Below are 25020 nucleotides of genomic sequence, written 5' to 3'. Positions count from 1 at the left end.
TTCTATTTATTCTCATTTTTTCATGCATCACTAGTAATAGTGCTTGGGAACTAGTGCATTCACCATTCTAGCTGAGTAACCACTAGATGGTGTGCTTGTCTCTTCACACTTGCACAACGACACATCCACCAGATGGATTGAGTGAAGAAAAGCTCCTACAGGAAAAGATAAAGTCAGATTGTTTAGGAGCATACAGTGTGTTCGGCTCTCATTGCGTAACATGCAAAAACACCAGGTCTCACCAGGTTTCAGGGGTTTAGATTAAGACGTTCTCAAATAATACACTGCAATCACCGAGCGTATGGAGCCGCTGTGCAGCTCCTTGTGACGAGCAAACAGTCGTGCACTGTCTGAAAGTCCTTTTCAACAGAGAGCTCATCTCCACTGCAAATTCACCCAGGGAGGGAAAAGAAATAAAAGTCAATCCTCCGGATCTTTATGCAGGCACCGGCTCATTCATATTTGAGAGTCTGGATGTCAGCCGTGCTCACAAAAAGCTGTTGAGAGGCTGAATAAATACTGAACAAGGGTGTGTGTATGTTCAGGTTCAAGGGTTCATAATTGGCAGACGGAGGCTGTGGAAACACTCAGTGCTGCAGGGTTTGCAGAGTTGCTTTTAGTCATGTTGGGTGTTTTTCAGCGCATGATTTTGGCAGGCAGGGTTGCTCTTGTGTCTCCTGTCAAATATTTATTCAATAATTAACATTGAGCTTGACATCGTTTGTTCATTTTATCTTCTTTTTCACATTGCTGTTTGTTTTAAAAGGAACAAATAAAGCAGCTAGTTGGTTTTTAAGCCCATCCTGAAACTGCATAACATAGTTTTAAGACTTCTTCACGAGCCGTGCATTCATTTTCAGCATATAGGGAGAATAAAAGCAGAGGAGGTCTTAAAAGTCAGTCTGTGTTTTTTACATTCCAGCGCCTTAATGTTCAAAGAAAATATTCCACCTACATCTGAGAAAAAAAGCTTTTTATTATTGACTCTTAGTGAGCTTCACTGCTTCTCAAGGGCAAGATAAGAGCAGACATTTCCCTTTGCTGTTGTGCGCTTCGTTTTTTTTTCCTTCTTCCTCTCTTCTGCAGCAGATGGTGAGGAGAAAATCACTTTCTGCTGGGGGCGGGATGCATCAGGGTCAGGGGTTTAAGCTTTGAGGTCCACTCTGAACCTGGCTGATTTGACAGCAGTATTTTGCATACGCTGAGTCCAATCAAATATATGCGGGCGAGGAAGGCGGGATTTGCAAAGCAGCTTGATAAGAAAGATACTGATCAGATTAGGGATTGTACAGAGCGGCAGGATGGAGCCGCACTGGCGAGGCAGACAACAGACGCATACGGGAACATGCAGATGGATTTCTGTTGGAAAGAGAGGCAATAAGGTGCAAATATTGACATTCCTGATCACCTTATTCTGCTGGAACTACACTGCGTGTTGAGAGGCAATCGGCAGGAAAAGGAAGAAATAATTGGCTTACAAATTAAGTGAATAAGTCTGCATAGGAAGTCCAGTCTCCCTCCGTCCTGGTTACCTGTTCATGCTTTGATTGAACAGATCTCCGAGGACAATGACTAATGGTCGCACTCGAAAAACAGCAGGATCCTTTACCGAATGATCAATACTGAAAATAATGAAAGCACTGAAATGTTCAAGTTGTGTCAACAGCAGCAAAAATAAGGGCTGTGGGAGAAAACGAACATGTTCCCGGCACAATTATACTGTAGCTAAAAACAAATGCAGCCACTGACATCACCCTGGCACACGAATACACGGTTATTTTAAATGCCTCATATGCTCATTTTCTTCTGAGCTCACCAAACCATGAATCATTACCAGCTTATGCAGATGAACACGCTGGTTTATAGGTTTTATGTGATCCGTTTACAATTAGGGACTTAGAAAATTGTACATACATGATTGGAGCAGTCTATTGAACAAGTTGTTACATAATACTTTAATGCAATCAATGCAGCATGAATATTTAATGAGCCATTGGGATAAAGGTTCTCTTTGCAGTGGGACAAAGTTCAATTTACAGGAAAACAGACGTTACTGAGAGGCCGTTTGAGCCCTGATATAAGCCCACATAAACACAACACCTACAAGGATGGCCTGCTTGAAATCCTTTTCTTACATATCTCAGATGTACGTGTGTGGGCGAATATATTTCTTACATGTACCAGCCAAGCTGATGACTAGCCTTGGGACAAGATTGTGTGTGATGCCACAATGCCAAAGATGGTGATGGCTTTTTTTTTTCCAGCACAAATACATCAAAATGTGTTTTCTTACCTGCCTTTCTATTCTTAAACACAGAAAGGAAATACGCTAGAATTGATCTCAAAGCGAAACCTTACACCTCACATTCACCCTTCACTCGACTTCTGCTCCCGTCAAGCGCACCTTTAAAGATGCGAACCCCATCCTGCGAGCACGAATCCACGCGGGAATCGGCGATGTGCCTCTGCAGAGTGAGTGAGTGAGTGAGTGGGAGTCAGTCAAAGCCCCGAGCACTTATAAGAAGGGGGGGTCGACGGGGGGTGGCAGTGAGGAGGTGGCTGCTGGGAGGCAAAGCTAATTCACTGTGACAGAAATCAGAGCTGTCAGGACCACCATGACCAAACAGCATGGACAGCATATATCCAGTCAAACCCACAGCCGAGGGGAAGGGAAGAAGGGATGTCGGGGGCTCCGAAAGAAAGGAGGGGATGCGCTGATTAAGGCACTTAGAGAGAAAGATTTGGTGCAGGGCAGGAGGCAGGCAGCGTCTATCCACGGTAAAACAGAAACGACAAGGTGAGGAGGCTACACAGGTAAGAAGAGACCTTGACTTTGAACACAGATGCTGACACAAAACAAGAGAACATGAAGACGGATGGATGGGCTTTGACAAATTGAAAAGAAGACCGAGAACAAGTGTTTTTACAACGATAATAACAGAGACATCAAGACAGAAAATTAGAAGCAAAGTAGGAAAAGCTCAGTTTCAGACCTCTGGGATTACTGGTGAAAGGTAACTCTATAACACATGTATTATTCACGAGGAAAGCTCCTATGGTTCTACTAATCTGTTCATAAAAACATTAAATGTTTAATGGAATTGAATATCAATCCAATACTGTGAGAAAACTGATATTGCTGAGAGAGGGAGAAACAAGGACAGAGAGCGGGAAGGGCAGCCACCAGCATCATTACTTAATGATGAGAGAGGGAGACACAAGGCTGGTCTCTAAATGACACAGAAGAGGAGGAGGGGATTGTGGGAGATTAAGTAAGCTCTGTGCTGTTTGCGTTACACCGCAAAAGCACTGCAGGATGTTTGTTGAGCGGCACTCTCATTTGGGGCGAGGAGAAAGCCGGTAGGGGGACCTTAAACTTGGCTGAAGAGAAACGGCTCAAGCATTGTTCCTAGAGCGCCTCGGGAGGAGGATCTGAGGAGGAGATAAGGATTAGACAACAATGTTGTGGGTATTCACTGATGGGTACAAGTTCGGAGAGGAAAAAAGCTCAGGAAAGTTGGAGTCTCATGTTTTGGCTGAGCACTTTGGATAAGTGTTTTTTTTCTCTTTTCGGAGGGGAGAATGGGATTAACTAAGTGAGCCAAATTCTTCGCTTGTCTGGAAGTGGTTGAACTTTTCCCCTTTTTTGCCTCAACTTCATAAAGACTTACAAGTCAGCAGCGGGAAGTTGGTTTGAACTGATCTCTGATGATGCTGAACTACAAATCGGCTTTTACTCACTGAGAAGAGACACCTTTTTTGAAGGTAAAGTATCTTCCTGTGTGAGTATGACTTTCAAACAAAGATCCCATGACCTGTTTTGAGTCATGATTTGGAGCTTCAATAACGTAGTCAATTTACAGCAAACTATTGTATCATAAAATGAATCAATTTTTAAGATAAAAAGTCCAAATTCTGTAGAATACTATCTATTTGTTCCTATCTTCAATAATATTGATCTGAAGATCTTTAGGTTCTGGACTGTCTGACGAAACAAGACATTTCTAGACGCCACCATTGGCTTCGAGAGGAATGCGGGAGACATTCCGACTTTTTTCTCACTTGTTCCGTCCAATTATTGATAATACGATAATAAAATGTATCATTAGATATACCCCGACAAACATTCCTTCACCAAAGATACGTGCACACAGAAGAAACATCTCCAAATAGTCTGAGGTGATACAAAAGCCTAAAGGATTTTCTGGGGCTAAAGGGATTTGTCGCCTCTGCATTCGAACAATTTTTCATCTCCTGCCATGGATACTGAGAGTTCCTGTACAGCATTAACCTTGGAGTCATATTATATGTCTGTTGAGCTGCTCAAACAGCATGTGGGTGAAAAAAGAATAGGTTTTTAATATATCACGCTGTTTCTCATTTGATTCTTATCTGACCAGGAAGCGCCGGAGGGATTAGAAACCTTGAAGGATCCGACTTCCAGAAACATGACCTCTGGAATGTATCCAGGCCTTCTCCTGTTGCTGCTCTGTCTCCTCCCCGGCTCTGAGGAGACATGTCCGACAATTTGCCTCTGTCTGTCTGACACAGTGAGCTGTAGCTCCAGCGGTCTGTCCAAGCTACCTCTGTCCCTGCCTTCCTTCTCTGCCACCCTCGACCTCAGCCACAACCACCTGTCCTGGCTGGGTCCGGGCAGCTTCAAGTGGATGCCCAGACTGGAAAACCTCCTGATGGCCCACAACCAGCTCAGCTCCCTTGGTGTTGGGGTGTTTCACAATGCCTCCGGGCTCAGGCACCTTGACCTGTCCTCGAACAAGCTGCAGGTGGTGGAGCAGCACTACTTCCAGGGGCTGTGGAGGCTGGAGGAGCTGCTTCTCTACAATAACAAGATCTCTCAGGTGGAGGCCAGCACTCTGATCGGTCTGAGCAGCTTGAAGAAGGCCTACTTCAGCCTCAACCTGATCACGCACTTCCCGTTCTTCTCCATCCAAGACCACAGTCACCCTTTCCTGACCATGCTGGACCTCTCGTCCAACCGGATGTCTCGCCTGCCCTGGGAGGATGTAAAAGCTTTGCCCCGGTTGGTGCAGCGAGGACTCTACCTGCATAACAACTCTCTTATCTGCGACTGCTCCATGTACAGCGTGTTCTGGCACTGGGATCTGAGGGGTTACGACTCGCTGAGGGACTTTATGGATGAGCACACTTGCACCATCTACGGGGACCAACGGGCGTCCATTCGGTTCCTCCGACATAACCGTTTCTTCCACAACTGCTCCGTGGAAAGAGCCGTCTCGCTGCCGTTGACTGTGCTCCTCTCTAACGTGTTGGTTTCAGAGGGAGGAAGAGTACGTCTCGACTGCCAGACGTCCCTCACCAGCACAGACCTCTCATTTACTTGGCTTTCCCCCAGCAAGGGGTACATCACCGAGGACAGCATTAATGACACGCTAATTAGCCTGTTTCCTAATGGTACCTTGGAGATTCAAGCAGCCAAGGTCAATGACTCAGGTCTGTACGTGTGCACAGCTGTGGATATTAAACAGGCACTGAACGCAACCCGGGAGGTGAACGTGACGGTGCTGCTGCCTGCAGCCGAGTCCTTCAACACCGGCTACACAACGTTGCTGGGCTGTGTGGTGACCATGGTCTTCATCCTCGTCTACCTCTACATGACTCCTTGCCGCTGCAGCTGCTGTAAACAGCCCAAACCTGCAGTTATCCCCATCGCCACCTACGACCCCAGCACCCTGACTTCTGTCTTCTGCCCCGCCGGACGAGACCAGGCCAAAGCCCAAGCTAACAAGCACGTAGCGTTCATGGAGCCGATGTTAAGTGAAGAGGGAACAGAGTGGACACTTGAAAGTTGATGTTGAACAGAGTTCTTTCTTGTCCTTTTCGCTGTGGAAACAGATGACCTCTGGAGAAAGAAAAACTCTTTACTCAGGAATTAGCGACCAGACACAATAAAAAAAGTGAGTTTTAAAGCAGTAAATGGAAAAAAAGAACATCATGTCTCTTTCCTGACTGTCAGCTGCAGTTTAATGGCTTCCTGAACAAAAAAAAAGTGGTGTGATAAATCCTGTTTCCATTTCTGCTCCTCTCTGTCATCTGACCCCGCAGTCGAAATGAAAGTTTCAACTTTGGTCTATCATCCTCGGGGTACTGACTTTGCTAAATCACAGTAGAGCCATTATCAGCCCTTAAAATCAGCTAATAACTTCTGCAGGAACTCAGGTACAGCGATGGGGGCGAATATTTCTCGTGGGATCAGGGAAGGAATCTGGCTCACATTTCACAGAAAATGTTTTATAAGGAATTAAACCTTCAGAAAAACCTTGAGTTTATGTCTTTACCAGACTGCAGCCTGTGTATCGTAGTCGAGTCGCTCCACATTAGTTTGGTAGAGACACTAGCACCGCATTAAGATATCTTTGAATATACAACCAATATCGCTTTAATAATTAAACATAAAGCAAATAAAACTGTCTCCAACTCCTGAAACCTTTGTTCCAATAAAGGTCCCTTTGGATTAAACACTCTGTTGAGTCTTGTTTTTCTTCTATCAAATAAAAATAAAGGAATTAAGATGCAGACAGCAACCCAGTGAATGCTTTTGTCCGGCAGCCATGGCTTTAAACAAACATTTAAATTTCTTATCTAGCAGAAAACAGAGGTGTATCCTGCAGTAATCCATCATACATATACATATCTGACAACAAACCTGTTGCATTAATCCAACAGCGGAAATAAAATGACTCTCCATCTGCGTCCTGCTTATCTGGCAAATAGTGAATACAGAAATCAGGAGTGTCAACAAACCAAACAGCAATTGCACTTCTCTTCAAAAGACAGCATCTCTCTGATCAAACACAGCACAGCACTTTGAACAATGCGGAACAAACAGAACCACAAAATTTGAACTGAAGCGACAAACACTTCAAGCAGCTCCGACGCAAAGCCCGGAGGGGCGCGTTTTTTTTGTTTTAATTGAGTGTAACATGCTTCGAATAGGAGAATTACACACTGAAAAACACAACAGGGATGAATGTAGATGTTTAAGAAGGACTTGCATGCTCTGCCATGACTGAACATAAGTGTGTGGGATGAGAACATTAAGTCGATGACATGAAAGCCCAAAGAGATCACACGGGCGGTCGGAGATGGAGGGTTTATTTAAAATCTGATGAGACAAACAGTAGCCTCAAACGAAGTAAATCAATTTCTTAAGTCCATAAATCCATTATGTTTGAGTTGTTGTTTAATCTTAATGCAAACACTGGATGGGACAAAGGATTGCATTGAGATTGCATAGGATTAGATGTAATCCTTCATATAATGTCAAAGAGAAGTTGTCGGTAACAGCGCATGCCACAAAGAAGAACATGTCAATAGAGGAGGGCCCTTTCTGAATCCTCAATTAAAACTTGACTTTTTTCAAGCTAGACGACACTAATGTAGCTGCAACTCAAATGTTTATTCACGGACAAGAAAGGTGGAAATCTGAAATCAAACGGTGCAGCCGTGCATGAAACTGGGACAGGCTAGCTCTTTGAGTTTCATCACCATTAAACTCTCAGGGATTAGGCAAAAATCCGTTGGACTGAGAGAGCACTGCAGCGTGATGCAGCACTCAGTTTAATCACGCTACTACTGTCTCGTTATATTAAGCAAAGTTTTTAATGTTTGCAACATTGAAATTCCTCAGCAAAGATTACATAATGTCGGGGTGATGTAACACGTTCTATTAGAGTCAGTCAGGACCTGTTGTTTTTCAGAGACAGAGTGCTGCAGACATTACACGGTGTGATGAGTTGGGGTTAGGTTTGAGGAGATTACCACGAGGATAAAAACCAGGTGCTTTCTCAATTTCACTGCTTTTAAATCCCTCTAATCTGGTTCCGCTCTCTGACACAGCACACGCAGCTAGGTTGGGATTTATTGTTTCTGATATGATTAGCAGACGAGTTAAAACATCGAGGACGTGATGTGAGCATTTCATTAAGGGCTTTCTATTTCACGGAGGGTCCACAGGTGACCCCGGTTATGTAAGCACTCAGCTGATTTAGGGAATCAACCTCAGTGTAGGCAGCGTGTCACAGTTAGAGTGAAGTTTGTATCCCGGTGCCATTTGGTATCCAGCGTTTGATTTTAACCTTGTGACAGCAAGTACTTTAGTGAAAATGCGAGGCCTCTGCAGTGCATTTTGAAAAAAAACAGGTATAAATAGGAGACCATAAATGATACATTCGCTCTAATAAACTGCCACACGTATTGCTGCTCCTTTGAAACGAAAGGAATTGTTCTCATGCCCATTACAGTGTCTGTATCTGATACAGCCTAAAATGCGATATCTGGCCAGTCAATATCCTGTACTCCAAAATATCAACTGGTTTCAGGTAAATTAGCGTGTGACGATAACAAACAGAAACATGTGCAGTGCTAGCAGAGGGTGTAATGCTAGTCGAAGCAATCAGTGTTTTTTCACCAATATTATGTACATTTTTCGTATCGCAGTATCCGAGGGGTACTCGGTATCGGCTAAAACTTAAATCTAGGTATCAGAATTAGTATACCGACATATCGTATATATCGAGCAGGAAAAACATGGGATTGGAACAGGTAATTGCGGGAGCACACTTCCCAGATATCCAGACAGTGCCGCATGTGTGACGTCCACAATTGGCTCCGTTTGTAACTCTTGATTTTCCTCGCTGACGGTCGCTTTCCTTTTTAGACTGTTTGCCTTCATCTGAGCGTCCAATCTGTTTCTTTTTCTTTGGATTTTCACTCATTTTTAAGTTGTATATGTAGTCATCGATCTTTTATTTTGTTCTTTTTGTTTTCTTTTTTTTCTATTGTTTGTTCAGCCGGTAGATTACTGTTTATTCGCAACACTTACAGAGACCGGAAAAGCAGCCGCTTAGCTCCGCCTACCCTCTCTGGCAGATCAACCACTGCTGGGTGATGGAAAACGCGTCACTAACTGGGCGCCGCTTGTGATTTTTACCGCAACAGGTTGCCACAGACACCCAGTCCATAATAATACTATATACTGCAAATGCAAAGGCTTTCATCAGTGGGCCATAGGCTCAATCACCATTGTGTTACCTCATTCTGCGATAGATAGTGACTTAGCAGACATTTATTTAAATGAAAGTCTTGGAGATTATATCTTTAAATATTCTAATACATAGTCCTCATAATTAAACTTTAAAATAAGGCCTCACGGCTCAGTCTTTCAGTAAATAATCCTGATCCGCTCAAACAAATTACCCAAATGTAAAGGCAGGACTCCTTGATGCTATAAAAGATGCCCTTCTCCAAAGCACAACACTCATCAAGCTTCAATTAAAGCATGCACTTCCCTTTCCAGATTAATTGTTTTCCCCTGGTTTCCGTGGTCTCCAAGGGATTCGAAATCATCTTATTCAAGAATCTAATTACTGTGAAATGGGGAGTTTTACTCTGAATAGCACAAGTTGAATTGCTTCCACCAGTGGATGCCTGCCTCGACTGTCAACAGGGGCTATTACTGAACTGTCAAAACAGTCATCAGGCAGGAGTGGAGGCATCCAGCTGTGGCAGATACATACGCATCTTTCAGACGCCCACATACAAGAGCTGAGCGGAGGCCCAATGTCACCAAACCCACTAAAACTCTTATTTCATTCTAATTGGACACTTTACTAAGAATATGTGCTCTCAAGATATACACGCAGCAGTCGTTGCAGAACAGTCGACACACTGGCGGCACTATACTGCAGGTTCTTTTTCAGTAGGTAGGCTGGTTGCTTCCCGAAAAAGAGTGAAATAAATGTGGACTGCTGCACACATGACAACAGGCTGTTCATCATACCTCTGCACCCAATATGTGCGCAGGCCATGTTCTGTGCTTTTCAAGCAGCTGGACGCCCAACAGGATTGTGGTCCCGGTCCGATCCCTGCGGGGTGTGTTGCACATAAAAGTCTCATTAATCAAAAGTATAGATCTATCACGTTTTATTGCAGACAAACAAAGAGCATATGCAGCGTAACACCCTGATAGAACCCATTGAGCAGAAGAAGGATTCTGGCTCGCCGTGTCTCTGGGGTCGTTATGTGCTGCAGTGAGTAGAATTTAGCAGCATATTATAAGATCTGACAAGCACAATGACTCAAAGTATTTTAAGTTTTATGCTGTGCTCGTGAACACTCTCCTACAACATCTTCTTTTTACTCTTCCTCAGTGCCCGTGTCATTTCTCCCACCAGCTTTTTATTGTGCCTTGTTGGAACAGTGCTTCTCTTATTATCCGTCACACTTTTCCACTAAAAAGACCAGAATGAAGTTTGATGACTTATTGCTTTATCATTTCCATTAAAAAAGGACTTTTACTGTCAGAGACATTAAAGGTACCCTATCCACAATGTGTTATAGTGCCTGTGATGCTCAATAATGTACTTTATTGTTATATTTCTTTTTCGCCATAACAGCGGCATGGCTCTAGGGAGTCAATATCAGGCGGACCAGCACTTTCGTCTAGACTGAAATCTCTTAACAACTATTGGATAGATTGCCATAGGAAGACATTTACTGACTTTGGCAATCCGGCAGGTGCACATTTATGGCTTTTAGTAAAATATTTTGACAACTGTTGGAGGCACCGGCACAAAATTGGATAAAGACATATATCATTATCAGATTAATTCTGGCTTTGTTTAGATACTTTCCTTTAACTTTTGCGTGTGGTTTATATCGAATGTCTCAGCAACTGTTAGGAAAATGGCCATGAAACTCAGTAGAAACATTCATGTTCCCCTCAGGATGAATTCTAATAACTCTGCAACGTTGCAACGATTTTTTAGCCTTATCTGAGATAACATTTATGCAGATAAAATGTCTGCGAAGTATTTCTGATGGTGCAAAATCTGATGTTCTTTGAGCCATCAGCGCCATCATTCTCACATCATCATTTGGCTCAGAAGAAAAACAGGATATTTCAGCTGGCTTTCTACTCTCTGCCTTTGTTTGTATTACAAATTAGCAAGAAACAACATCACTAAAGTGAAAATGGCATCCCAAACAAGCTTATAAAGTGTAGTTTATATTACTACCATGCCTAATTAAATCTGGAAAATGACTACTTACTAAAGTAACTACAGCTGTATAATAATTGCAGTGGACTAAAATTACAAAATGCTTTCATGTTGTACAAAATATCATAAATTAGGAGGGTTTTTTTTATTGCCTCAAAATGGGATAAAGTAGGATACATTAGTCAGAGCATTAGAACTCAATTCAGCTCATTGTTTTCATTTAATGGACAACAACCTGTCCTCATTAGCCTCTTGTTGCAAAAATGCTCTAATAAACCCACTGTGTGCTACCTGCTGAGCACCTAAAAGCAATTAGCCAAAGTTAGCATAGTTAGCTTATGGAGTATTCAGCATGAGTTGCTTCAGAGCCAGATATTTCCCCTTAGGAGTTGGGGAAGAACAAAAAGGAGAAAGAAAATTGGACTTACATTATCTTTTAGCCAGAAACATGACTCCATGAATGCTAATGTTGCCCCTATTTGTCTGCTGCATTTGTTAGCAGACAAGAGAAAGCTAACAGGTTAGCCATATCTCCTTAAAAGGTCATATGTCAACGTCGCGTTCACGGCTTGCTTCCGGTGCCCCCACGTGGCTAGAAAAAAAGGTACAGGTAAGTTTGTTTAAAAAGCAACATTTTTACCTTCTTGCAATTAGAAACAGTTTTAGACAAATCGCTCAGGCTATACATTCCTTGATTAATTTTTAACAAATTAAACACAAAATATACACAGCAGACTCTTATGTTTATTAGCGATGACTCACTTATATTCATTATAGGCTGTTATTGTCTATTGCATTTCTGTAATAACTTTTAATATGGTACATTTTATTACCCTTTACAATCCAGACTTCAGCCAATTATGTACAGTAATTGAATAAATGTTTAAGTGTCATTAAACACAATGCTCCCAAGACTTTATTTCTGTTGGGTATTCAAGGTTAATACCAGTTAATGTAAGTCAGTGTGTGGGTGCTATAAAAAAGAAACATCTTGCTCGGTGTTTGTGTTATGGGTCTTAGCTTCAATTGATTAAACGGGAAAAAAATGTTCTCACAGTTTCCAAAGTTACCATGGCGGCATATCTTCTGCACAACTGGAATGAGGCTCTGGAGATAAATGTTAACCTATTTTTCACATTAAAGGGAAATGGCGCCCTCTGGTGTTTTTTTATTTCCAACAGATGCATCCACTGAGTTAATGAAACAAAACAATAAAACCCACACAGAGGACATCAGCACTCATAATGATCCTTGAGTGGCAGTAGAGTTGAGGGGCAAAAGGCACTCAGCATGGAGTCTCTAAAGGATTTTAGTGCTGCATTTCCTGCAAACTGCTCACCACAAGCACACAGCTTACCCTGCTGGAGAGAATAGATTTAACTGATTTCTACTGCAGTGCCCTGCTCCGTCTGGCATGCTTAGGAAATAATTTTGCCATAGTATGCAGTAGTTATTTTTAATGAGCAACAACATAAGCGTAGTTAACATAGAAATCTGAACTGCTGATTTGGATGACAATATTTTAATTTCATATTTTCTTTATGCATGTTTTTAAGCTGTTTATGCATGTTTTTCATATCTTTCTATATTTTGGACTACTGCCTTTTGAGGGTTGAATAATCCATCTTCATAATGCACATGGCAAATGTAGGCAGCTGAATAAAACTAAACTGAAATGTGTAGTTTCAGTGAAAGGACAGTAAGACAGCTGTGATTTATATTTTTAATAGTTTGCTTGACACCGTCTTCAAACTGGTCACACAAACAAGATCTGAAATGTTTTTATTTTAATAGAATTTAGGACAACCAAATATGTAAAATAAAAAAAGAAAAACCAACAGCAAAAGTGAAATTTCATTCACTAGTTTTTTTTTCCTTAAAAAAATATCAGCCTTTCCCCTTGTTCACAAACCGTTTCAAAACCGGACAAACAGAAAAGAAAAAGATAAACTCCGAGAAGCTGGAAGGCCATTAACATTTGTTGGCAAATATAAATATAGTGGTTTGGACAGGGTCTCAAATAGCTCACATGGAAAGAGTGTACATACAGTTCACACGACAGTAGGACACTCGGCACTGCCTGTATCAATTTTATTAATGTAGAAAACCAGGAGCCTTATTTATTGATTTAAATCAAAGTGTTTATGACAAGGAAATATGTACATTCAGCCAGCTCTGTTAGTCTCTGCCCGGAGTATGGCGTTTGTGTTGCCCCTTTGATCGTGTTGATTGTCTATTCAGGGGCATAATTGTGAGAATATGTGTAGTCCGAATAGTAATCCTGTGGCCCACCCCTGCCTGCTGGGTAACCCCAAGAGCAGGGTCCACCTCCAGTCCCGCCCCCCCGATCATGTCCTCGTCCTGGCCGAGGCCAAAGTCCTACAGGTGGGGCTCCTCTCCCTCGATACCCCATACCACCCCGCATAGGTCCATGATCCATCTGTCCAGGGATGCCACCTATACTGCCATAACCCAGCAGATGTGGAGGCAGCTTAGGTCTGACTATAGAGCCCCCCCTGGTGGCCACAGAGGGAACTCCCATAGAAGGTCCAAGTTTGTCAGAGCAATTCACCTGAGTTCTGCACCCCTGACCGCCAGGGGTGCTGCCTCCGAGGGTTTCCCCAGTGTTTAGGTGCCCACTGGTGTCCACTGGGCCAGAGGTGACCATACCCTGGCTGATAACAGTCTCACAAGTGCTGGTCCCTGCTGTCCCCCAAACCCCCTCCCCAGGTCCACTGAGTGTCCTGTCCTGCAGCGTGGGGGTCCCACTAGCACTGCCAGCCATGTAACCAGGCTGAGGTGAGTCACTATGGTCTGTGTAGGGGAGGGAGGTGGTGAGCGGAGAGTTTCCAGCAGTCCGAATTCCTCCTGTGTCTGAGCCATATGTGTGGCCCAGCATCATGAGGTGAGGTGGAGGGGGAGGTTTGACCTCCATGGGGAGGGAAGCCAGATTGGCGAGAGGTCCTGCCGAAGCCATGACGGGTGGGGTTGGGACTGTGCCTGAGGCTGCCGGGCGGTATTCCTGTTCCTGGGTAATGCTGCAGGGTGAGGCGGGGTAGGCCGGGGAGGCTGCGTAGCTAGAAGAACCGGTGTAGGATGACCACGAGGCAGAAGGACACAAGAAGCTCTGATGAGGATTCACAGGGAAACCTCCCGGGGACAAACTGCCGATGTCTGAGGAGCCTATGCCCATCTGGTTGGAAGCTTTGAACTGAGAGATGGCCGTTTTGAGAGCGCTGTAGTCAGAAAGTGTGGGAGTTCTGTCAGGAGTGGCCTGGTCTGGGAGTGGAGGCCGAAACTCGTCCGCTTCGGGCGGGGGCGGCTGCGGAGGCTTCCTCTTCTCATCGTCCGCTTTCTGTTCCGATGTGGTTGGCGGCTCACCATCATCAGAGTCTAATGACATGTCCTCTTCTTCCACACACTCATCATTCACTACTGGGAGGGCAGCCGAGGGCAGAGAGGGAGAAATGGAAAAAGTGGAGAGGAAGATATCATCAAAGAAATGTTTTACAGACGTATTAACAGCATCAAACTCTGCAGGGGAGAACAGACGTCTTTAACGGGCGAGATAACCGTACAGAACAAAAAGTAATTTAGCAAGCAATTACACGACAGCGAAATGACATGAAATCCCATGCGTTTTGGGTTGGGTCCTGCTGTTGATGCTACCCACCAGTAGAGGGCGGTGTTGGAAGCTCATTCTGATTAATGGAGCCAATAAGGCTGTGGAAACCGCTCATAACGTCGTCGATGCTCCCAATCACGATTCCATTTCTGGAGTACTGCAGGAACATCTCAAATGGCCTCTCTGTAAAAGGAAAAAAAAACACCACAACATGAGAGACATTATCTAATATCTCAATATCTTAAATTTCTCAATTTTACACTTTTTTTTGCTTGGGTCAGAAGACTGTTGAAAAGACGTGGCCTAAGGAAACAGTGATGAAGATACCTGTGAGGAAGATAAGGTGCCGCTGCTGTGTGTTCTGAGCTTGGAGCTTGATCAGACACTCCAGATCCGGAGCCTGACGGGACTGGGTGTCGCACTCGTGATACGGCAGGAACTCGACAAGGTGCTTCTTCTGATAGGCTGTAAGAAGGTTCAGCAGCCCCATGGCGTTGGCGTTTAACCTTTAAAGGGAACAACAGAAGATCCAAACAATTCCATTATTTATTCACAGCTTAATTTTGACTTAATAATAATAATTGTAAGTGAGAAACTGACCTCCCCAGTTCTTTAAGCTTCTTCTGGGACTTGCAGTGCACCTTCCACTGCCAGGGGTGTTCGGGGGTGCTCTGCTCCTCCAAGAACTTGAGCAGCCCCTGCAAACGATCTGGGTAAAAAAACAAAACACTCAGAAGTCTCATCCTGCTGACATTTCGGTGAACTGGCTGAGCTGCCACAAAGAAAAGTCAAACTTACCCTGCGTGATAAGGTCAGGGTTGAGGACAAACTCATCAGACACCATAAAGCCTCCGGACACAAACAGCTCATTATAAGTGTGGTTCTTGACGTCGTCCAGAGTGTCCACTCCAGCGAAGCTCACTGAAGGCAACTTCTTCAAAGACACCAGAGCCGGGATCTGCAGGGTCACAAGATGGGAGTTCTCTTACTACTTTATTACACAAGGTCATTAAGTCTGTGGAACTACAGACTGAAGTGAGACGAGTAGAAGAAAGTGGAAGGAGGCGATCGTACCTTGTGCACGTGTGCGGCGATGTCCTCGTTCTGAATGATGATGAGGAGCTTATCTAGACTGCCGCTGTTTTCCAGAAACGTCTGCGGGCTGCACTCGCTGTTGCCGAGACTTTTCAAGTACTCCTTTGAGACGAGACAGGAGGGACGTAATTGTTACAGACAGACAGATGAATGTGTCGTTTTCTCTTACTAGTACGAGAACTGACAGATACAGAAAGAGCTGAGCACTGAGACATGGGACACGTAGTGACAGAGAGGAGCTGCTGGAGCACTTCACACTGTGGACGTGCATTTCAGCTTGTGTGTGCCTGTGCTGTAAACAACTGCAGAGAGCAGTGAAGGCTCTTTGTCTCCAGTAAATAAAAGGTTACCTGGGGTTTTGTGTTACGTTTTACAAATTATAAAACCTTTAATCATGTACATAACTTCTGCCACTCTACTTTCCAGACTAATTTAGAATCTCGTACTGCACCTTTATCTCCTTGCAGACGGTGCTCTCCTCCCCCTCGTCCCCAGAGTAGATGTAGAATTTCACCGTGTTCTTCGTGACATCCTTAAAGATCTCCACCAGGCTGCTGAACACCTCCGGCTTCAGCTGACCGATGAGGCTGCCAGTCAGCAGGCCGGACCCGCTCCCAGAAGCAGCGCCCGGGTTCTGGGAGTTGTGCTCTGGAGAGTCAGTTGTGACTTGGGAGGGAGAATAAATATCTCCCACCAACTCTGTTGACTGGGCTTCTGTTTTAGTCTTGGATGCTGTGTCTTTAACGGGGAGCATTTTCGCACTCTGAGAGGAGGGGGCAATCTTTGACAGGGAGGGCTCTGCTCTAGTTTTCGGAGTCTGAACCGGGGTTGGGGGTGGGGTTGTAAGATTAGATGTTGTCACTGGGGGAGGTGGTGAAGTAACCTTGGGGGGAGCAGGTGGGGATGGGATCAACTTGTCCATCTTATCGCACAGTGCTTTGACATGCCCCTGAGTGGGGACGGGAGAGACGTAGGGAACAACAAAGTCCGAGAAGTAGCTGTTGGGCAGCCAGAAGTTGCGTGGCTGCAACCGCGGGGGTTTCTGCGACGTGTAGCAGATGTGGTGCGTCTGCATGATGTTTTTAATGTCAGAGGTAAGACTGTGAATCTCCTGGTTGAGGATGGTGTCCAGGCTGATGGAGGGCCTGAAGGGAACTTCTTCTGCGACTGGTAACGTGGGTGCTGCAGAAGCCTTTTTTACTTCCACGGCTGCGGGCGTCTTCTGCTCCGAGTAGCTGTCCGCCGCTGTCACAGCCTTTGGCTCAGGTTCAGGCTTTGGCTCAGGAAAAGGCTGTGCTTTGTCTGGAGAGAAGAACGGAAACTTATCAAAGTGAACCAGATCTCAACATACAAGGAAGAAGTCTATGTACGGACTGATTTGAGGTACCTTCATTGGCTGGGTTAACCCATGTTGGGTCATCTGAGGTGTGAGCTTGTTCTGGTGGGGAGCCTGGGCTGAGTGGACTGCCAGGGCTGCAGTCCATATCCTCCTAAACAGATAAAACAGCAGCTAATTATTTCAAGTCAGTGCACAAATTTAATGTAGGGTAAAATATTCCAAAATAATCCTAAACCCAGCTGTTCTTCTCTCACCTCTGTGTAGTTTGTTTGTGACGCCGGCTCATTTTGCTTCCTCAGATCTGGGTCAGTGAAAGCAGGCTCCGTCCTTCCCGAACCGGTCGACGGTTCGCCGTGGTTCGCCGGCACCGACATCGAACCTTGAGCCACCGCTTTGTTGAGAGTAGCCAGGAGGATTTTGAGCAGGCGCTGGGTCTCGTTGACTGCCGAGTCGTTGGTGTTACCTCGGGCCCTCAGGTCAGTGTCGTAGATGCCCATGCTCTCCATCACTGCTGTCAGATTGTCGTTCTGTGCGCCCTCGTCTCCCATGTCATCTGCTTGGGCTCCTGGCAAGATACACGCAATGAATTAATACGAGCTAAATTTGGAACTTTAGTGTACTAAAGCAGCCATAGCGCTTTAATGACCAAAGCTTTGATGCGTCATTTACAGAGAAGGTGAAGGATGTGTATCATTGCAAATTTAAGTCAACTTGCAAAAGAGGAAACTACCTTATGTGCAAAGGTTGTTTGCAGTTTAGAAGCTCAACAATGCTCGTAGCAATTGTTAAGTAATTGAATCTAAATTGCTGAAATAAAGCTATAAGTTCATTTTGATGTGAATTAATACATGTGCTCGTTAAGTGGCTGAAGGCAGCAATGTTTTTGCAATGCAATTACTCAGAACTAATCGGACTGTGTGAAACTAATATTTAATAATATCCATTCTTTAAGAGCTATTTACTCGGAGGCAGTAGGTGGAAAATTCTCAGAGGACAAAAATCAAATTAAACCATTTAAATCAAGTTACACAAACAGCAGCCGCCCTCCTCACCTCTACTCGGCTCCCCGTTGCTCAGTGCGTCGGCGCGTTGCCGTTTGTTCGTGCCCACCCTCTCATCTCCCTCTAACTTCCTCTTCAGATTGTTCTCATCCCAAGCCCCGTCCTCTCCCTTCTCCTTCCCAGGATCCTTCACCAACGCCTTCTTGTGGAGTTGGATCAGCTTGAGCAGCTGTTTCATCTTATCCTTATCGTACTCGTTCTGAGACAGCCGCAGCCTCTGAGGGGGCTGAGGCTGGGCGTCTGTGTGGGGCTTGTGCTGCGACTGGGCCCCGTTAGAGTGCGCCGTCCCCGACCTCCGTCTGCTGCTGTCTGAGGGGGGCTTTTCCTGTGCTGCCCTCTCTGTGGGTGGTCTCTCTGAAGCCGTGGGTGGCTTCTCCTGGAGCCTTTCCGGAGGTCTCTCTGCCCTGTCCGAGCCCCTATCCGAGCCGCCCCAGTCGGAAACGGGGCTGTATTCCACTGGGGCCGGAGCAGGTGTGGGTATAGGCGTGGGGTTCCGTATTTTCTCAATGACGTCCTTCGCCTTGTTCAGAGGTAAAATGTAGTTGGCAGGGTTGTGGACGTACGTACGCAGCACGGCATCCATGTTAAATTTAGGTCTGTGCACTTGAAGCGGGTTGGTCCTTTCGTCCACGTTATATTTGTAGTCGGGCACAATGAACGGCCGCACCGTGCCTGAATCCATACGAGTTAGGTAATCTGTGGCCTGGCGCTCCACCCCAGAGCTTAGGTCCTTGCCTGGGTTGGGGCGCAACTTGAAAAGGGCGTAGTGCAGAGCAGGGATGAAGGGTTCTACAGAGGTCAGGACAGCAGGCTGGGGCTCCGACGTCAGCGGCTCGGGCTCGAACAGTCTGGATGCTACGATGAGGAGACATATGTCAGTGTCATATAAAAGATGCCCATCTGTTGTGTTAAAGTCTTCCATGAGATTTATAAGAGCCAAAACAGAAGTCAGAGTAAAAACATGGAAGGTTCTCAACTCTATTTTTGGTTTTAAAATAGGAAAACTTTCAGGAGATCTTTGTGATATCCAAACCAGCTCTGTTTGCTAATAAAACATTCCTGCTCTGAGCATCACGCAGATGCTGCCACAGGGGCTCGGTCAGAAACAGAGATGGAGAGATAGTGAATAATACTTACAATACTTGACAACCATCCTTGACTCCTGAAAGATGAATAATGCTTGCAGGTTCTTCTCCACCCGCCCCCGCCGCTCTGGAAAACAAACAGCAACTCTTTTTTTAAAAGCTGAACCCTCACCGAGGGGAACAAGTAGGTGTTCAACTGACACAACAGAGAATCATGAGAGGAGAGTAAAAGCTTTTTGGCACCTTTGGACTCGACCATCTGAGCTGAGGACAGCAGGAAGAGAAAGCCCCTGTCGAACAAGGACTTCACCAGCACCTGAGTAATGAGAGGAGACACAGCAGTCAGAAACAGAGTACAGCAGAGTGTTGGACTTATTAGATAATGTGAGTGATTATAACAGCCGTCACTTATTCCTTGTGCACACTCGTTCTGCATTGACAGGTTCTTTATGTATTTGCTTAAGGCTGTGGCGTAAACAAGAATAGCATGACAGTTTGACACTTTTAATTACATCAAGTGATGACACATAAAAAGTATACACATAAAGTATCTTAGGTGAACTGATTCAGTTTCTTTCTGGGGGTTTTTATGCATGAGAACCTGGTAGGTAAAAGCTACACTGTGACTCACCATCCTGTCCCTCTCCAGTTTGTGGACCAGCGCTGCCAAGCTGCCGCTGGTTGCTTTGCCTTTCCCATCCACCACCTCAAAAAGGCTGCAGGACATCCCACACTTCATCACTGCGCACAAAGAAAAGCAAGTTGGAATACAAAGCAGAACCACAACTCATCTGTGTTATTTTTACTGTGTGCTCGTTTGTATCTAAAATAATGCAGAATAAGACAAACAGATGCAGCATATGCTTTTAGAATCGCTTTGATAATTCCATTTGAAGCGATGCATTACTGCCAATGTCCTCAGAACATTTCCCTATTACTGCATTTTGAGATACACACACGTGTGGTCCAGACTGACCTTCCCGTGATGCGCTGTAGGTGTCCCAAGAAAAGAGCACAGAGGGAATCTTTCGCTTCACCTGATCCAGCTGCATGCCCCGACTCACCTCCAGTTTCTCAGGCCTGCAGGGAAGCACACGGGAGATCCATCAAATGGCAAATCATTACAACTTCCAGAAAAATTGTATACTGCACAACTGAATTTTCACTTCCATGCTTCTCCTACAAGATATGTGAAGCCTTAAAGGTCAGCACCTAAAAATCCATGGCAGCAAAATGTGTCTTTTAATGACTAACAGAGGGAATTCTTGTAACGCTGTGCATGTTCAGATTCACAGACGAAACGATTACTCACAGTTTGAAAGGCAGGTAGGGTCGCGAGGAGGATCGTAAACAGACGGGGAATAGCTCCTGGCCCTTGTTTACTAGTGGACCACTCCACACAGTGTAGCAGCTTTTCCCTGCAACAGGATCAGCAAAGGTCAAAGGTCACACATGATGCAAAGAGAAAACAAGGTTCAAAAGTTGTCAATACTGCTCTTGACACATTAAACTGTGAGAGTCTTAAATCATCACCTGAACTGCACTAATCTAATCTGTAAGTGACTTTTAGACCCTAAATAGTTAAAGTAGTAACACTATGACGCTAACACGTATTCAAAACATCAAATAGAAGAATATTTGCTTCATTGCATATTCATTATAGACATAATTTGAAAGTATTTACCTCTACTTCCTTCAGGGGAAATTGTGTTAAACCTGTTGAGGAGAGAAAAAACTCTTGTTTACAAACACAGAACACTATGGAGGTGTGAGCATGGAAACTTACAAAAACACCATTTCCTGCAGGAATACGAACCTGTGTGCAGTCATAGGAGTCGCTGCAGCTTCCTTGCCTTTGTACTGGAAGGAAACCACAGCGTAAGGGCAGACGTGCCTGGGACGCGCCTTGATCTCTTCGAATGCAAACTCGAAGAAATATTGCTTGAAGACAAAAAGAAAGACATTCAAACTTAGAAACTGTCTGAGCAATTAAAGAACGCATCACGTTACTTTGATAACATAATACGTATGATAAGAGAATGAAAAAGGAAGCCATGTTTACCTGTGTGAGCTCAAAAGCTCTGTAGGACAGCAAAGACGTAACCCTGTTGGCACTTCTGGAGAGGTGACAGTCAAACTTGGGTGTAGGCTCGATAGCGTTCTTCGGCATGTTCTCATGGATGTGCTTTATTCGGCCCTGCGAAACAAAACATGCCGGTGAGCTTTAAATCCGACTCTATGAGGAATCTATCAACCTGATACTTGAGAAGAGAATGGAAGCCTTACCCGCATAACTTTAAAAACGATGATGTCCCCGACCGAGCCCACATCCAAGGGATTGATTTGTAGCAAATCTGAGTATTTTGAGAGATAAACACCTAGAAGACAAAAGGACTGAATTAGAAGAGAAGTCTCATTATTATACGCAATTAAAATTAATTTGAGTATCATATTCACACTTTAAAATGTATGTCAAGGATGTGTTGATATTCTGAGAAAAACTCCAGATCCTCATTCATTCCTTGAGTGAGTATTAGTTGTGAATCAGAGCCGTTCCTAATGAGTGATGAGGCATGAATTAACCGTCTTCAGTTATAACTTTCGGGTTAAAAACGCCTCTCAAACATCCTCAAGTTTACCAATAACAAAGATCAGGAGTGGCATTAATCCAACTAAACAGGCTGGCGAGCCTCCAAAACTGTCATGGGAGCAGCAGCAATCCACAAACATGATTCTGTCAACAACAACGTGGTGTCCTTTGACGTCTCTTACCGACTGATGGATTTCCTAGTGTTGTTATCCTCGAGTGTCCGACCGACAGACCCTTCTCGCAGATCCACTGGAGCTGGACACACAAGAGAATTTACTGAGCTAAGGATCGTGTAAAGAACACAAAAACCCATCATGCTTTAGGACTCGTCCACCATCAATACCTTGGATTTGTCTGGATAAAGGAAACAGTAGGACTCAGTCAGTTCTTGTTCCGTCCGCCCCTCCTGCTTCATCTCTCTCCGCTTCTCGATGAACTGATGAAAAAAAGGCAGTTGACAGCAAATAAGATGCAGCAATAGAACTCTTACATACATACACATAACAAGAGCTACATGCTGAAACATCTTATCTAAACGTGCTAGAACAGCACAAACTATAAAAAGTTCCTCTAAAGAAAAAGGAGCAACTTTAATGCTCATCTGGATTATGTTGGGTACAGGACGACAAAGACCAACCTCCTTCTCCAGCAGCTCATTGTGAATGAGCCTGGCTTTGCAGTAGGAGAAGGTTCCTCGTGATGATGAGTCCAGGTAAAACGAGGAGACGATCTTCACAAGGTCCTCAAACTCCCGGCTGTCAGGCGGCAGAAAATTGTACAAGCCTGCACACAGAGGGAAATCAGTGCATTAGCATATAGCATCTGCAGCGTAGCACTGTGTGCACATGAAGGAGGATTGGTATAAGAAGTAGCACACCATATATTTTTCTTTGTTAGACAAGAAGAGGATACATATGCCCTTTGTTTACACTGCAACTCAATGGTTAAGTCACATGCTCTCTTTTAATAGACATTAAGTACAGGGTCAAGTGATACACTGAGCGCTTGCAGGCTAATTTTCTTTGTGTATGTTTGTTTGAGGTCAGCAGGGTCGCAATGAAGCAGCAGCATCCTATGCTTAACTTCATTCTCATGTGCTAAAGCCTGCTCATCACAACATGTTAGTCATGTGAGCTTTGGGAGTTATTATGGTTGTAAAAAGCACTGATCAACAACACTAGCTACATAGATATCCCTTACATAAACAAAGCACAATGATGGTGACCAAGCCTTGCATCTGTCTGTGTTTACATACGGTTTATCATGTCAATCAAAACACATGAAAAGAGAAACATCCACTAAATGAATACAGACATCAAGGATGGAGAGGTAGCAAACTAGTAAACTTTCCTCATGTAAGGTTAAAGGACTTTGACTTTGAAATTTTAGCACATTAACAGGATATGGGCCAATGGAGTGCATGAATCCCGCTCACAGCTGTTTGGGCAATTTACATTTACATTACAACCTGCTTCAGTTCATCTTTCCATGTATACAAATAACTAATATACCACAACAAAGTTTGTAACAACCACTTCCCATCTGCCACTTTGTTCAGGGTACTTCAACCTACTGGAAACGGCATGTGACTTCATAGAGAGCACTGCACTCTGAGGAGTATTGAGGTGAGGTGTGAAAGGGATGCTTCAAGCACCTGTGCCATCAAGCTGGGGCAATAAGTGGGCAGCCCTGCCTAAGTGTCATGGTACTGTGATAACATTAAAAGAGACTGGTGGGGTGGATGATTCCGTGCCCTTCATTGAGGTCAATGAGACACCCACATGTTGTCAGGTGATGACTGCAACACACTCATGACACCAGCAGCAGTATTCAACGACACTATGGTCCCATGAAAAGGTGATGAAACCATACAAGGTGGGCTTTCAAACGGCCAGTCCTCAAAGTGCTGCGGTCAGGAGTCCCTTCCAGGGAACGGACGTCAAGTTAGCCGTTAACTTGGATACCTGAGCATGACAACCAAAGCTATGTCTGCTAAAACAGCTCATCAATCAGAACTATTCGTGTGCTTACAACGTATTAAGTGGATTCAATTTAAACCTAATAATGTCGGTAAACATCTTCCTTAAACTCGTTAAACTAGCGGGATCAGCAGTTAGCTAGCTAACAGGCTAGCAACATGCAGCACTAGAATTAACGTATGAAAGACAGACAGGCTCTGTTCATGTGCAGGGATAAGGCACCACCTTTCCGTTCTCGTATCTTCCTCGGGATTTGAAAATTTTTCCGTGGCAGCTCCTCGCTCGGTCTCTGGCCTGGCAAGGGAGAACTGCTGAAGCTCCGGGCGTCCGCCTGCACGCTCCTCCGCCGCTCAGGGGCTTCTTGTTCGGGCATTACACTGTCTCCACATCCAGGCTGATCGCCATTTTGGTTGGTTGTGGCCGAGGTGGCGGATGAATTCTTCGGGGGTACGCCACCGTCCGAGTGCAGATCGTCCGTCTTGGTACATTCTGAGTCCCTTTTCCCCACCGCGCTGGGGTTCAGGGCCATTTTCGGGCACCGTGCACGTAATACGGGCAATGTAGCTCTAACGATTACGGCGCCGCTTCACACACACACTCTCCTCCTCACCCAGCCTCCGCCATTGTGAAAATGACGTACACGTTCTTCTCCACCACTGCAAAACGCTGCCGTCACTATGTTTACATACGAGGGAATCCGCGCCACCCAGCGGCGGAATGATGTACTGCGTTAATTAATGTACTAATTGGATGTGTAAGCTAATATGGTGGTGAAGCAGTGCTTCGAGAAAAATAAATTAAAAGGGAGTTTTTGGGGGGGTTGTATTTCGAGATTAAAGTCGAAATTTCGAGAATAAAGTTGAAATTACGAGATTAAAGTCGAAACGTTGGTAATAAAGTAGAGAAACAATGTTTTGAATAGAGTCGAAATGTTTAGAATACAGTCAAAAAACAATGTCGGGAATAAAGTCGTAATGTGGCGAATAAAGTCGAAAAACAATGTCCAGAATAAAGTCGAAATGTGGAGAATAAAGTAAAAAAAACAATGTCGAGAATAAAGTCAACTCCTAGACCTCATCAGTCAGTGTCAGATTAAATGACTACAGAATATAAATGAGTTAAATGTAACTCCACTTTAACCTGTTACACTTCAACGAGCATCAGGCATGATGATACCATGAAATAATATATAAATATCAGATATCTG

The 25020-nt window shown here is 44.5% G+C and overlaps 2 protein-coding genes across 3 annotated transcripts; one reads left to right on the top strand and one right to left on the bottom strand.

Annotated features, from left to right (window-relative positions):
* Window positions 1-4448: 4448 nt before the first annotated feature.
* Window positions 4449-6397, top strand: LOC138590327 (amphoterin-induced protein 3). The gene has a single exon (XM_069660941.1). The coding sequence runs from the start codon at window positions 4449-4451 to the stop codon at window positions 5829-5831; it is 1383 nt and encodes a 460-aa protein (XP_069517042.1). The 3' UTR covers window positions 5832-6397.
* Window positions 6398-12748: 6351 nt separating this feature from the next.
* Window positions 12749-24415, bottom strand: tasorb (transcription activation suppressor b). 2 transcript variants are annotated; one of them, XM_069660538.1, is made up of 23 exons: window positions 24039-24415; window positions 22472-22617; window positions 22178-22270; window positions 22017-22089; window positions 21531-21622; window positions 21307-21441; window positions 21061-21185; window positions 20929-20960; window positions 20557-20662; window positions 20221-20324; window positions 19876-19985; window positions 19488-19560; window positions 19297-19371; window positions 18151-19014; window positions 17353-17663; window positions 17147-17249; window positions 16211-17061; window positions 15739-15861; window positions 15463-15622; window positions 15265-15373; window positions 14992-15170; window positions 14713-14847; window positions 12749-14474 (listed from the first exon to the last, which is right to left on the bottom strand). In XM_069660538.1, exons 1-23 carry the CDS (start codon window positions 24340-24342, stop codon window positions 13273-13275), a joined length of 5505 nt encoding a protein of 1834 aa, XP_069516639.1. In that variant the 5' UTR covers window positions 24343-24415; the 3' UTR covers window positions 12749-13272. The 2 variants fall into 2 exon arrangements, with proteins under 2 accessions (XP_069516639.1, XP_069516640.1); XM_069660539.1 differs by having other exon boundaries at window positions 12749-14471.
* Window positions 24416-25020: the final 605 nt, after the last annotated feature.

The sequence above is a fragment of the Semicossyphus pulcher genome, unplaced genomic scaffold (genome assembly GCF_022749685.1).
Source record: "Semicossyphus pulcher isolate SPU_LCO1_2020_fin unplaced genomic scaffold, fSemPul1.0.p SCAF_13, whole genome shotgun sequence".
Lineage (NCBI taxonomy): Eukaryota > Metazoa > Chordata > Actinopteri > Labriformes > Labridae > Semicossyphus > Semicossyphus pulcher.
Note: the sequence above shows the minus strand (reverse complement) of the source record. Positions and strands in the feature narration are given on the sequence as shown.